Source organism: Ostrea edulis, chromosome 5, assembly GCF_947568905.1.
Source record: "Ostrea edulis chromosome 5, xbOstEdul1.1, whole genome shotgun sequence".
NCBI classification, from domain to species: domain Eukaryota; kingdom Metazoa; phylum Mollusca; class Bivalvia; order Ostreida; family Ostreidae; genus Ostrea; species Ostrea edulis.
Window position 1 is genome coordinate 77,889,999 of NC_079168.1, and position 14,146 is coordinate 77,904,144.

Sequence of the window (14,146 nt, forward strand, 5' to 3'; positions counted from 1 at the left end):
GTGAGTAGATACTTGTCTTTGATGAAGCAACCCATTGAATAGTATAAGTTGTATTAAGTCGATACCATAACAACACATTTTGATAACTATTTCTCAAGATTTACAACTTGTTTTGAGCCACAAACACTTGCATGTTGCAACCTATGAACACTTTTTTCTGTGATGACTACTGTTTTGCGGTACACGGTAAAGATGTGTCTTATTGGTATTTTCAGATGCCCGCATTATAATAACCTACCGGCTGTTTGCAATACAGTGAAGAGAGAGGGATGTTGCCCTGTTGTTGAATGTCAGACTGGAGTTTTCTATACATCCAGTCAAAACATTGACTCCATTGGAAACGGAGGACTGATTACAGTTCAGCATCCTCCCGCTAACCACATCCAGAATCCACCTTATGGGCAAACCCAGATAGGATCCGGAGGAACTGGATTCATGGCCCCTACACTGAGTATGTTAAAAACTTTATGTTTCTTTGTAACAATAACTTTACTGAAAGCATGAGTGATTTAGATAATTAAAAAGATCCATCTTCACTGTAAAAGCACGCCCTTTGAATATTGATATGAATGTTTGGGAATAAATCAGAATTTGTTGGCAGGAGGTTGTCTGTACAATGGTCAGATTTATGGACATGGACAAATGTGGGATGATGGTTGTAAGTACACCTGCACTTGTATGAACGATGTCACTGGTGACTACAGATGTCGTGAAAAGTAAGTAATATAACATTGAGTTTCACACGAAAAGTCAGGAAAGTGTGTGGGGTTAAAAACTCTAATTTGTTAATAGTTATATAATGCTATTCATATTCATATCATAATTGAAGAATGGTTTAAATGTGTGACTATAAGAGAAGTGGATATGAATTAGTAATTATATTCTAAGGATTGTTTTGGACGGCACTTCATTTCTATATCAAAGTTTCTAGTGGATAATGTACAAATTACTTGTAAAACAATTTCTTTTTCGTAGATGTCCATCCTACCCAAATATGACATCGACGTGTGTTATGATCACAGACACTAATGACCCATGCTGCAAGGTCCCTAAATGTGGATTTGATGTTGCTACTGGTCAAATCCCCATACCAGTGCCTTCTTATAATCAGACATCCATTGCAGTTGGAATTGTAAAGCCTCCAACCCCTACCGTATATCCAACTCTTTCCCAAAATACATCTTGGGTAATTTTAAACACAACTGGAGGACAACCTGTTGCACCAACTGCCCCAGCAAATGTCAAACAAGGTAAACAGATCAATTCAGGGTAACAAAAGAAAAGACCTATAGGGGAGACAATTCAGGGTAACAAAAGTAAAGACCTATAGGGAGGAATGATTTTCGGGGGAAAAGTCATTGTTATATAAATTTTCATTGGGATTTTATTGGGGGTAGAAATGATGGGGGGAAGTCATATTGTTATATCAACTTTTGTTGATTTTTTTCATTTTTTACAAAAAACAAAATTTTTTTTTTTACATCTGGTACAAAAATATGCACATTTTCCTTCAATAATTCAGTTAAAATGCACGTCCATTCTTTATATAAAAGGCATTTAAATGAAAGCAAATTGTAAATTCCCAACACACAAACGCAATCAAGTGGAACTATACATCACAGATATGATCCAGAGATAACAGAAGACAATAATGATTCATTCTGTGTTACTCAACTCAAGTACATGTGCCACGTATAAAAACATACCAAGCAAATATTGCTGTGTTTGCCAATCAGAACTTATTTTTTGTTGGAGGAATACTGAAGAACAGGTTTATATCATTGCTGCGGATAAATGTGTGTATTGACGATGTTCTAAGCAAAAATTGCAGGAATAAAGTTTACAGAAAATATGAAATATAATTTGGAAGTAACGAACTTAAAATCTGTAAACAATGAAGGGTGAAGATAACGAACAGTGATCAATCTCACAAGTGACCCTTAGTAATATCAATTTATACCAATTCTTGGGCCGTTCTTTACACACTGATTTTTACTACGGATTACTCCGTTTACCTGATCGAGATGTAGGGCTAGTGGCGGGTGTGACCGGTTGACATGGGATGCTTACTCATCCCAGACACCTTATCCCACCTCTAGTGTATTCAAGGGGTCGGTGTTTGCCAACCTCTTAATTTTCATTCCCTTTAGGAGTTATGAGATTGATCACTGTTCGTTTTCATGTATCATGCTACATACATGTATATGTACATTGTAGTAAAAGAGCCATTGAAAGTTTCTTCCTATATCCACATACTATAGGCATTCCGATGTGCTGAAAACAACTTATTGCATTTGTTTAGCCTAAAGTCATCCACTAGAACGAATATGGATGGGCTTTTTGTATGGGCTAAAATCAAATTCATCTCAATAGGTTTTTGTTATCCTGAATTGATCCTTTCCTGTTTTGTTCAAAAGCGTCGTTTTACTGATTTTGAATCCCTTTACAATTCAAATTTCTTATATGCTGTTTCAGCTTTTAAGATTTTCAAAGTTTTCATCAACATAAAAGACTGTTTAACTGATACATGTACTTTTCATATATGATAATAATTTTAGTTTCTTTATGTTTTGTTGACTTCCCTGTCTTCTTGCAGGTTTCTGTATCTACAAAGGCCAGCGTTATAGTGCGGGAGAGACCTGGGATGACGGCTGTGACTACAACTGTGTATGTGATGATGGCTTACTGGGACACTACAGATGTATAAGCAAGTGAGTAATATCTATCCCATGACTGATTACATAACAACTGTGCAAGTTAAGGTTGCATGAAGAATACAAAAAATTACCCTTCACAAACAATAAAAACACCATATCCAGCTGTCTAACTATCCAGTTACCGGTATGGCATTAATTCCACCTTTGGTAATTGTACTTATATTCCCAATGTCCTTTCAAATGAAGAAATTCTCCAAAACCATGCTTCAGTTTTAGACAAATTTAATAATCCAATCAATGGGTCGGATGAATATCAGTTACCATACATATACTGGATTCCTAAACTTCGTAAAAACCCTAACAAAAAATCTTGCTGGATCCAGTAAATGTTCTTCAAGATCCTACTATGTTTTTCACCACCATATTAACAGCTGTGAAAGAGAAACTTCAAACGTACTATGCCACTACATATGCCAGAAGTGGTGTAAACCAAATGTGGATTCTAAAATAGATTCTAAAGAAGTTTTAGTAAATTTGAATTCGCAAAAACTTTTTTCAAATCAACAACATCAAAACGTATGACTTTTCAACACTTTACACGACCAAACTTTTAGATATCATAGAAAGTTGCTTCTTCAATGAAAATGGAAAAAGGAAATGTTCATGCTTTGTGATAAGTCATTCAAGAAATTAGTTTTTAAACACCACTCTGCTTTTACACAAATGTAGTCTCAAAGTTGATATTAAAAAGATTCTGGATTTCCTCATTGACAATATCTTCGTAAGTTTTTGTGATCATGTCTTTCAACAGTGTGTTGGAATTCCCATGAGCACGATTGTGCTTTTTGTTAGTCGACCTGTTTTTATATCCTTACAAAGCAGAATCTATTCAAAAGCTTCTACAGGAGAAGCTAACAATTGCTGTGACCTTCAAATCGACATTTAGAGATATCGACGACGTTTTATGCAAGGTGAAGATAACGAACAGTGACCAATCCCACAACTCCTACAAGCAATACAAAATAGACAGTTGGGCAAACACGGACCCCTGGACACACCAGAGGTGGGATCAGGTGCCTAGGAGGAGTAAGCATCCCCTGTCGACCGGCCACACCCGCCGCGAGCCCCACATCCCGATCAGGCAAACGGAGTTATCCGCAGTCAAAATCAGTGTGCCAAGAATAAACCACATCTGTTTCTTACTAAGATATTTTATTCATGACAAACTAACAGCTCAACATTATGACTCGGTATGATTTCAAGCTTCTCCATCATCAACTTCCAATATTTGTGTAGCAATATCCCATTATCACCTGTACATGGTGTTTTGTCTTTCAACTGATTCGATACGCACGAGCTTGTTCTGCGTATGGTCAGTTTTTTAAATCGAGGCAGGCTACTGACTAACAAGTTAATGTTACAAGAGTTTCCACAGTTTCCTTTAAAGTCAGCATTTAGCAAATTGTATGGTAGTTATAGCTACTTAATTTACCAATACAACCTGTCATTGGGTAAATGCTCTCTGACATGTATTATGCTAATTAGGGTAGTTCTTTACACACTGATTTTGACTACGGATTAATCCGTTTACCCGATCAAGATGTGGGACTCACAACGGGTGTGACAGGTCGACAGGGGATGTTTACTCCTCCTAGGCACCTGATCCCACCTCTGGTGTGTCCAGGGGTCCGTGTTTGCCTTGTGTTTAATTTTGTACTTTTTATAAAAGTTATGAGACTGATCATTGTTTGTTATCTTCAGTTTTTCATTTGATTGAAAGGTTGTTTATAACCAGAGATTGTGATATCATCGTCTACAGTGAAAATCTTTCGGTCAAAACATGTGATATGATTGGAAACGTTCTTGTTACAGTTATTACTTTTTCATGTTAGGACGTTATATGTTTGATAAGAAATCATTTTTACAGGCTGAAAATTGGACCATTTAGGGAAAAGTTCACGAGGAGTTCAAATACTTATAATTCTTGTCAGTTCTGACTGTATGATTTTCATGATTTGATATAAGGAAACAATACCATGATCACATTTTTTCACGGTTTATGGAAATTTTGTGAAGGTTTGAATTTATGATCACATTAGAACCCTGTAATTGGTGGTCGTACAGTACATCATCGGAAATGTGCTTCATGTCTGCGTTCAATCTAAATAGCATTTTGCTTTATCATACATCATGGCATTTGATATATTCATTATGCTGATGGATTATTCATGATACATGTATGCCATTATTTATCTATATGTAGATGCCGAACATTTGACTACGTCCCACGGCCACAATGTAGACTTAAACAGGATCCCAATAACCCTTGCTGTCAAATCCCTGAGTGTATATTGAACCTCCACAACCCAGAAATTGAGGGCCAGAGAACGACACCACGTGTGCAAGGAAGTAAGTTATCAGATCGTTTTTATTGCTACTTAATTAAGAATCATTGATCATTGTTTGTTATCTTCGCCTTTCATTGTATACTTTAATGGCGTAAAAGATGTCATAAGTTTGAGTGTTGAGCGCATCAAATGAAAGGTGAAGATAACGAACAGTGATCAATCTCATAACTGATACAAAAACATTAGGAAGTGACTAGTCCTCAAACACTAACTCTGCATGTAGAAGTTAAGAGTCATGGGTCTTTCGCATGATACCTTACATTCGGAATCACGCTTGATGGCCAGCACTGGTGCGGTAGCCAACCTTCACGTATACAGGTCTGAGCACTAAACATAGGCAATTCTTCAACAGATAGTGCCGTCTCTATATCAGTGAATACCTTCAACGAATGCAAAACAAACACAGCCAATGTAATTTTTTATATAACATTATAATTACTTGTCTGAATTTTATATCATGGAACCTAACGCCAGAGGAACATCGAAATGTTGTTCTTCATTATAAATCAGATTAAACATTTTAAATTATAAAAATAACCGACAACAGTCAAATATTGCAAATCATATTGGTAGAATTATTTTATATTCTTATATTCATCATAACTAAATATATTTACACTTATGACAGATTATTGTATGTACAATGGCAAGCAGTACCAGCAAGGACAATCCTGGTATGATGGTTGCAGCTACAAGTGTACGTGTGAGGACGCTGGAAAAGGAATCTACAGATGTCTTAGCAGGTCACTGACATTTACTTTGACTTAACAAATGATGTGTCCTTTTTATGGATTGTGTTTGATAAAATAATACACAGAATGAAATATACCGGAGAAAATGTGATTTTGATGCAACAAGTCATGTTTTAAAAACATTTTATTTGAGTGTGTTGGGGAGGGGGTAGTTATATCATGTTTTGCTCTTCAGTAATATCTGCATATGTAGATATATATCAGTATACATTATTTACTACATCTTATCCATTTATAATGCACTTTCTTTCATAGTAAGCATTGATGTAGTTTTAGGCTTGTAAATGTGCAATACTTTAATGATAAATAACAATTATTAACATTATGCTGCTAATTACAGATGTCCTGAAATCTTGAATGCAGAACCAGGCTGTAACTACATCACAGATCCCCGTGACCCTACTTGCTGCAGAGTTCCTGACTGTACCCCTGTCAATATAACCAACCCTCACCCTATTCCTCCAAAGACCTATCAAGGACAAATTGTGGGAACATCTGGTATGGAAGGCATTTAGTGACATTTCAATACTAGTATTCATATGGCTCTTAGAAGACTCCTTAAGGCCAAAGATCCAAGGTCTGAGCGACAGTTATATATTGCATAACGTCTGAATTTTCCATCTTACACTTCTAAAGACACTACTCGTAAAACATTGTACGTCGTTATTACATTTTCACAAAACTTCTCTGAAACCAATGAGTCTTGATTTGAACGTATTTTACTGTATATGATATATACAAAAGGATCAGAAGCACGTTCGTACAACTTCCGAGTTCTTCTCCTTTCTCCAATTCATCAATTTCAACCAAACTTTACGCAGAGTATCATTGGGGAAGGGCGATTAAAGTTAATTCCAATGAAGAACCACATCCTCTTTGAAAGGATTACTGAAAAAGCTTGTAACAAGATTTTCTTTGTCTGTAAGACCTATTATTACAACTGTGATGATTTCAGACCTTGGGTTTTAATTCCATATTTAATCATTCAACTTTTCCTAGAAGTTCCCATTCAAAAGATGAAATGCTTCAAAATCAAGTTTCAGTTTTAAACAATTCCATATTCCAGTCAATGGGATGAACAAATTTCAGCTACCCTACCTATACTGAGTTCCGTAACCATTACAGACATACATTGCAGGATTCAATCAATGTTTTACTACCTCTCTTTATTACTCTTCATGAAAATATTAACTTCTAAAGACGTTTTCTGCTACAACAAATGCGAGAAATGGTGCAAATCTTGGCACACTGATTTTAAGTACGGCTAACTCCGTTTACCTGATCAAGATACAGGGCTCAGGTGGGTGTGACCGGTCGACAGGGAATGCTTACTTCTCCTAGACACCCTATCTTACCTCTGATATACCCAGGGGTCTGTGTTTGCCCAACTCTCTATTTTGTATTGCTTATATGAGTTATGAGATTCATCACTGTTCGTTATCTTCGCCTTTCATGTGTATTATCAAACCTTCAACAAATCTTAAGTAAATTTGAATTCACAGAACTTTTCCAAAATAACTTTTACAGTTTACACCATAATTCTTGCAATGAATTAAAGATTAGCATATTTGACATATACACAAGCTTGTTCAATGAAAATAGAAATATTCAAATCTGGTGATCAGTCATTCAAAAAAATAATTTGTTAAACACCACTCTGATTCTATGCACAAGTACTCATATGTTGATATGATATCGTACTTCCGCATTGATAATATCTACGTACATGTAGATTTTGGGGATCAGGTCTTCCAACAGTCTGCTGGAAATCCCTTGACACGAATTGTGCTCCATTTTAGTTTACCTGTTTTTGCATTCTTATGAGGAAAAAATTTGTTCTTATCAATATTTGAAATCACAAAACTTTTCGCAAATTAACATGAAAACGTATGCCTTTTTAACACTTTACATGACCATTCCTCATGATAAATCAAATACTAGGCTTTTTGACATCACAGGAAGTTGCTTCGTCAACAAACATTGAAAAAAGGAATATTCATATCTAGTGATCAGTCATACAAAAATACTTTGTTAAACACCACTCTGATTCTATGAACAAGTATTCTGAAGTTGATATAAAATGATGCTGAGTTCCTCATTGACAATATCTTCATAGCCTTTGGTAATCATGTCTTCCAACAGTCTGTTGGAATACCCATGGGCACGAAATGTGCTCCTTTAGTAGCTGACCTGTTTTTATATTTTTATGTGGCAGAAGTTATTAAAAAGCTTTTACATGAGAAGAAAATACCTCTTGCTGTGGCCTCCAATTCGACACTTAGATGTATGGAGAACGTTTTATATATTAATGAAAATCATTTAATTCATATGTCGATTCGATGTATCCCTGTTAACTCGACATAAAAGACACCACGCTCTTTTACATCTGCTTCGTACTTACAAATTTTATTGAACATAAATGTTCACAGCAAATCAACAACTCAACTTTATGATGAATGGGATGACTTCATTTGAGCTTCTCCATCGTCAGCTTCCCATATCTATGTAGCAATATTCCATAAACACCTGCATAATGGTTAACAGTGTCTGACTAATCATAGCCTGATTATTCAAAATGAGAATTTGTATATGATCTGCGGAAATAATAGTAGAACTGTGGAGGGTTGTTCAGTACATCCGTAGAAGGTTGAAAGCTTCCAAATGTTGTTGCAAAGTTCTATTTATAAATACATGGATATTTATTTGAAAGTTATTGTGATTTCAAAAGATGAATTTATCAATGCAGTAGGACAAAGAATTTGATATTCCAAATTTCCAGAAATAGCTGCATTTATATGGGGTGGGTTGATGTATTATTCATTGGTTTAATAGCAAGAATCTTAAATACTGACTTACACTGTAATGGTTTTACTGTAATGGTTGTATGACAACATAACATAGATATCGATTGAGTTGTGGTGTTGAAATTTCTTAAAACAATTTTCCATGGATTTATATTGTACAGGCAAATGTGTATACAAAGGAAGTGAGTATCGGGCTGGAGAAAGCTGGGAAGATGGCTGCGACTTAACTTGTATCTGTACAGATGTCCTCAGGGGACACTATGAGTGTGTGGACAGGTGAATATCTTTTCTTGAAACTTGTTCCTGGTTTGTAACGTAATAGGTTAATGTGGCCCCATAGTCACAGTAGTTTCTGAAGAATATATTTTAAAGGATTCTATGTAATGAAACTATATTTACTTAATTACTTAAACAGATGCCCTGTGTACACCAACTTGCCAGACACTTGTCGAATGGTCAATGATTTCACTAACCCCTGCTGTAAAAAGCCTGAATGTAACATCCCAGGTCAACTCGGAGGAACGGATGGTTCTAAATCGACCACAACAAATCCTGTTCTCCCACAAACGCTCCCGCCAAAACAACGTAGGCATATTTAGTTAATTTCATGGGATTTCCCCATACATGAAAAGGGCCAAGGGATGGTAATCCATATACATATCTGCTTGTTTCATACACATAAGTCATTGAGAGGTTCTGTGTACATTTATTCTGTACGTATAAGTACCCCAGTGGCATCCACAAGAATACCCGTATTGTACATATGCATGTATCGAGATCAGTAGGACTTTCATTTGCAGAATGAATAAATTGGGAAGGAACATCAATTAAATAATCAGTGCTATTTTTATCATATGAATTTTGAAAGAGCTCAACCAACCTTTGGTTGTATCTTTAATTTTGATTCTCAGCATTCTTAATATTGTGTGTACTATTCACTTGTCATTTTCTGAAGTTTTTGTGTAACAGTTATTAATATTTATGTGGTCATTTGTAGAGTATTGCGTGTACAAAAGTGCACAGTATCTACAGGCACAAGTCTGGGAGGATGGATGTAACTACAAGTGTCGTTGCGATGACTCCAGTCGTGGGATCTACACATGCAACCAGAGGTTAGCTGTGTTAAAAGATCTGAGAAAAGTGGTTTTTGTCTTTCTTGACAAACCTTCTTTGAAGTATATGTACTAGAAATGAAAATGAATTTGCAAAACGAACAGTAAAACTATTTACAGTGTACATGTAGTAGGAATACTGAAGTAAAACTATAGCAATGGTGACATTTCTTAAGTATCACAGATCAACAGAATTATGACTAGAGACAGGAAATTGCCTTGGGTTCTGCGAGTTCAACTGCTGAAGTGGTAGAAATGTTTGTCTGTATTTTCAAAGGTTTCAGCTGTGCACAATACGATTTACTTATTTTGATTATATCTTTAGATGTCCAACATTCTCAAGTTTGACCCCAGGATGCACATTGAAGACTGACCCAAAGGACTCGTGCTGTTTAGTTGAAGTTTGTCCACAGCCTACACCAGGCCCTCATCAAACTACACCAGTACCGACCATTCTGCCAAAGCCTTTCACAGGAAGGGTAAACCTGCCCATACCAAGTCCAGTTACTGGACACGAAAAACCTGCACCAAAACCAATTGGCAAGTCTTACACTTTCTTACTTACATGTACATGTATTTCATCTTAACAAAGGCCTAACCATTTTTTTGGTTTGCATTTGTGCCATTTGTCTGTTTTTATGCTTGGTAAAATGTTAATGATCCGCATATTTTATTTCATTTTCAGTACAGTTACACTCCAAACCAACACACTTTGCAAAAATGTATACATATCTCTTCCATGATCATTAAGAAGGCAATTCTAATAGTCAAAATTCTGGTATGGACACAATGATATCTGATTATCTGTACTATTTTGACTTCTGTACAATAACTGCTTGCAGAAAGAATATACCTCTGATTAACAGAATTTAGAGTATTTATCAAAATTCAGATTTTCGGATCGGGTGCATAGGATGTGGGATCAGATGTCGTGGCTATGTCAGATTGATATATCTTAGTTAACTTGAAGTAAAATACATCACAATGTGTGAGGTAAAAGACATCACAATGTCTTCCTCATCTGCTTAATATTTGGGTATTTTATTAAAACTAGACGTTAGGAGCACACTAGCATCTCAACATTAGGACTTCTCATTTTCTATCTTCAATATCTATGTAGCAATATGGTGTTTATGTCTCACAAGTAATACGATATGCGACAGAATGTTCTACATATGATCAATTTTTAATTCGAGGACGGCTTCTGACAAATAAGTTGATGTTTTAGTTAGAATTCCATAAGTTCTATGGTTTTTGTAATGATCTTATTTGCGATATATCTTGTCATTAAATTGAATGCTGCCTGACGTATTTCATACCATTTGTTAGACAGTTCCTTACATACTTTACACACTGAATTGAATACGAATTACTCCATTTATCTCATCAAAATAGAGGGTTTATGGAGGATGTAACCCATCAAAGGAGATATTTTCTTTTCACTTTTTTCATTCTTCTATTTAAAAAAAAATAGGATGGTTTTATAATCCAAAGACATTTGATACGAAAATTAAGAGTCTTCTAGATTGCAGAAATTGTTGCTAATATGTGCTGAAATTTGTGAGTATCATATCATACAATAATTTAACACAGGTTTCTGTATATACAAGAGTGTCATCTACACTCAAGGACAGAAATGGAGTGATGGATGTGACTACATTTGTGAATGTTATGATGCTGATAACGGAAAATACAGATGCACTCCCAAGTAAGCGCATCATGTTCTTATTTTACAAATGTTTTGGAACGATGCTTTTTTACATCCAACTTGCAGTATTTAGACATTTGTAAATGCATTATCCATTTATACCATTGCTGGAAAAACATATGCATTGTATGTGCTTTGAAGGAAACACTGCTATTTGCCATATCCAATCAAGAGTAATTGTTGCTCTTTTTTCATTTTGTTTGGTTCTAGACAGCACAAAACTAAGAATCATTACACATTGCAGATGTCCTTCCTACATTGACTTGCCAACAGTTTGCAGATTTCATAAAGATCCTGCCAACCCTTGTTGTGATATTGTGGAGTGTGCCGAGCTAACAACTACTCCTACTCAAACCACACAGCCTGGTCCATCAAACCAGGCTCCGAATGAAAATCCAAATCCGCAGACGACCACCAACATCACACCGACTGCAACTCCACAATCTAGATGTAAGTCAGAATCAGCATTGCTTCATTTTGACTGATACTGTTGGACTTCGGTATCTCAAACATAGATATCTCGAATTCCATATGTCGATGAGAAATGGAAGTCCCAACTACATTTTGTATATCTGTTTTAAACTCAATATTTCGAAGCCTGGGATATCTCGTTTTTTTTTCTTTAATTTTGGCCCCATCGAGTTGGAGATAACGAAGTTTTACTATACTTCTTTGTACTGAGCTATATCTTACTTCTTATAAAATCAATATTATTTTTTATTATTAATATACATGTACCTGTAACTACAACGACAACTATCACATATACCTTTTTTCCCTATTATACATATGTGACTAGGTACGTGTGAATACAAGGGACAGCAGTATATACAGGGTCAGCAGTGGTTTGATGGTTGTGACTTCTCCTGTGTTTGTGAAGACTGTGTTACCGGTGTGTACAGGTGCAACCAAAGGTAAGTCTTTCTTTGATGAGATTGACGAGCAGGATGCATATGCTTTAACGAGACGTGATGTCAGTTTTGAATATCTGAGGCACTTGATTTTAATAGGTGTCCAAGTTTTCAAACTCCACATGCAGAATGCAGTCTAGTTGCGGATCCCAAAGATCCACTTTGTTGTAAGATTCCAGAGTGTCCCACAGCTGGGAATTATAACACTGCTCCACCTTTGGTCATTCAAGGAGGAAAAGCAACCCGAAATCCCACTATCACTCTGACACCTACTGCTCTGCCACCTACACCTATCACAGATCATGTCTATACCGAAAAACCATACATGTTTTTCACTACCCGTCAGCCAACTCCACAAACACCACCAGTTTACATCCGTAAGTCTCATGAATGTAAATATTGTATTAGAAAAAGGTTTAAAATCTTAAAAAGTCAACATACAATTACCAGTGATCACCGTTTATCAGGGTTTTTTCGCGTGTATCTAATTTCCGCTTTGTTCGCGACGATTTCCGAATCGTGGAATATAAATCCGCGTAAATTTGATACAAAGTTTTGTTTTTTGTAATAGAGTTATGTAGCAAACGGGTAATATTACGTTTGAAAGATTCGTGTTCAGTGTGTTTTGTTTCCCCCTATATCCGACAAGCGCCAGGTGACAGGTATGTAAGCCTCGATGATTATTTATAAAGGACAAGCTAATTAAATGGACCACGTTCTTTTAGCAATATTCCAAGAAACGAAAGAAAATGTAAATTATGTTCAGAGAGTATATAATGATTGTAGAAAACAGTATTTAAAGAAATATTATTATAAACACCCCTCCACTTTCAAGCTTGTCCAACTGGAAATATTACGGAATAATGTAAATTTGGTAAATACCTATATAAATGTTCATCCATGAGATCTCAGTTATTATAAGATTATCCTCAGTATTTATCCTGTCCATGTACATCAGTATGATATGTTATGTTATGTTACCATTTCATTGTATAGTTTGTTGTTATATATACTTTGTACCTATGAATTGTATGGTTCTTGGTCAATAAACAATACAATACAATTAAACCTGAGCTACTCATACACGTAACGGGACATGGTTGATGGCCGTTTTAAACTGAAAATAATTGTCGATAAATATTTCGTATTAATACCATTATAGCTAACGCACATTGATTTAAGTTTCTATACCGCCAAACTGTACATATTTACTTGAGTGTAAACAAAAGTGTAAACTTGTTTTTGAAAACTGGTACGCAGCGCAGGTGTGTGATTAGTTGAGAGCGTCTTCCAAAATTAACGAGGTGAAGTTCGATTAATCTCTCACCCGGATGAAGCCACTTGGAGCGAAATGGCTGACAAAGCAATATGATTAATGCGAACAAAACGCGAAATCGTCAGAGATGGATTCAGAGAAGCAGGAATATCATCCATATTGAGATTTGATTATAATTGCGACATTGACTCAGAAATCCTAGCCTGTAAATCGTTTCATTGACTGAATTTGTGCATTAAAAATTTAAGTTACATGTACAAATGCTGTCTTTCTCCCCAATCCCTTCATACGTTTAAATAATAGGGAATCATATATCATATCAGGGTATCTATGAGAAGAAAGTTAAGTATGCTGTGTTCATTTGCAGTCAACACCTGTATTTACAAAGGCAAATCATACACACAAGGACAAAGATGGCAAGATGGCTGTGACTACGATTGTGTGTGTAAAGATCAAATGACCGGTGTCTACAAATGTACTGAAAAGTAAGACTTGGCATATGAGTGTTTGGCTATTTA

The 14,146-nt window shown here is 35.8% G+C and overlaps 1 protein-coding gene across 1 annotated transcript in view; it reads left to right on the top strand.

Annotated features, from left to right (window-relative positions):
• LOC125649760 (uncharacterized) overlaps positions 1 to 14,146 on the top strand; it is a 61,327-nt gene that overhangs the window by 9,534 nt on the left and 37,647 nt on the right. Inside the window, exons 15-30 of the mRNA XM_048877493.2 lie at positions 216 to 451; positions 602 to 716; positions 976 to 1,250; positions 2,597 to 2,711; positions 4,921 to 5,066; positions 5,694 to 5,808; positions 6,158 to 6,315; positions 8,783 to 8,897; positions 9,037 to 9,206; positions 9,619 to 9,733; positions 10,059 to 10,273; positions 11,327 to 11,441; positions 11,686 to 11,891; positions 12,241 to 12,355; positions 12,452 to 12,729; positions 13,996 to 14,113. Of these exons, the coding sequence (XP_048733450.2) occupies positions 216 to 451; positions 602 to 716; positions 976 to 1,250; positions 2,597 to 2,711; positions 4,921 to 5,066; positions 5,694 to 5,808; positions 6,158 to 6,315; positions 8,783 to 8,897; positions 9,037 to 9,206; positions 9,619 to 9,733; positions 10,059 to 10,273; positions 11,327 to 11,441; positions 11,686 to 11,891; positions 12,241 to 12,355; positions 12,452 to 12,729; positions 13,996 to 14,113 (2,607 nt within the window). The remainder of the gene's footprint in view (positions 1 to 215; positions 452 to 601; positions 717 to 975; positions 1,251 to 2,596; positions 2,712 to 4,920; positions 5,067 to 5,693; positions 5,809 to 6,157; positions 6,316 to 8,782; positions 8,898 to 9,036; positions 9,207 to 9,618; positions 9,734 to 10,058; positions 10,274 to 11,326; positions 11,442 to 11,685; positions 11,892 to 12,240; positions 12,356 to 12,451; positions 12,730 to 13,995; positions 14,114 to 14,146) is intronic.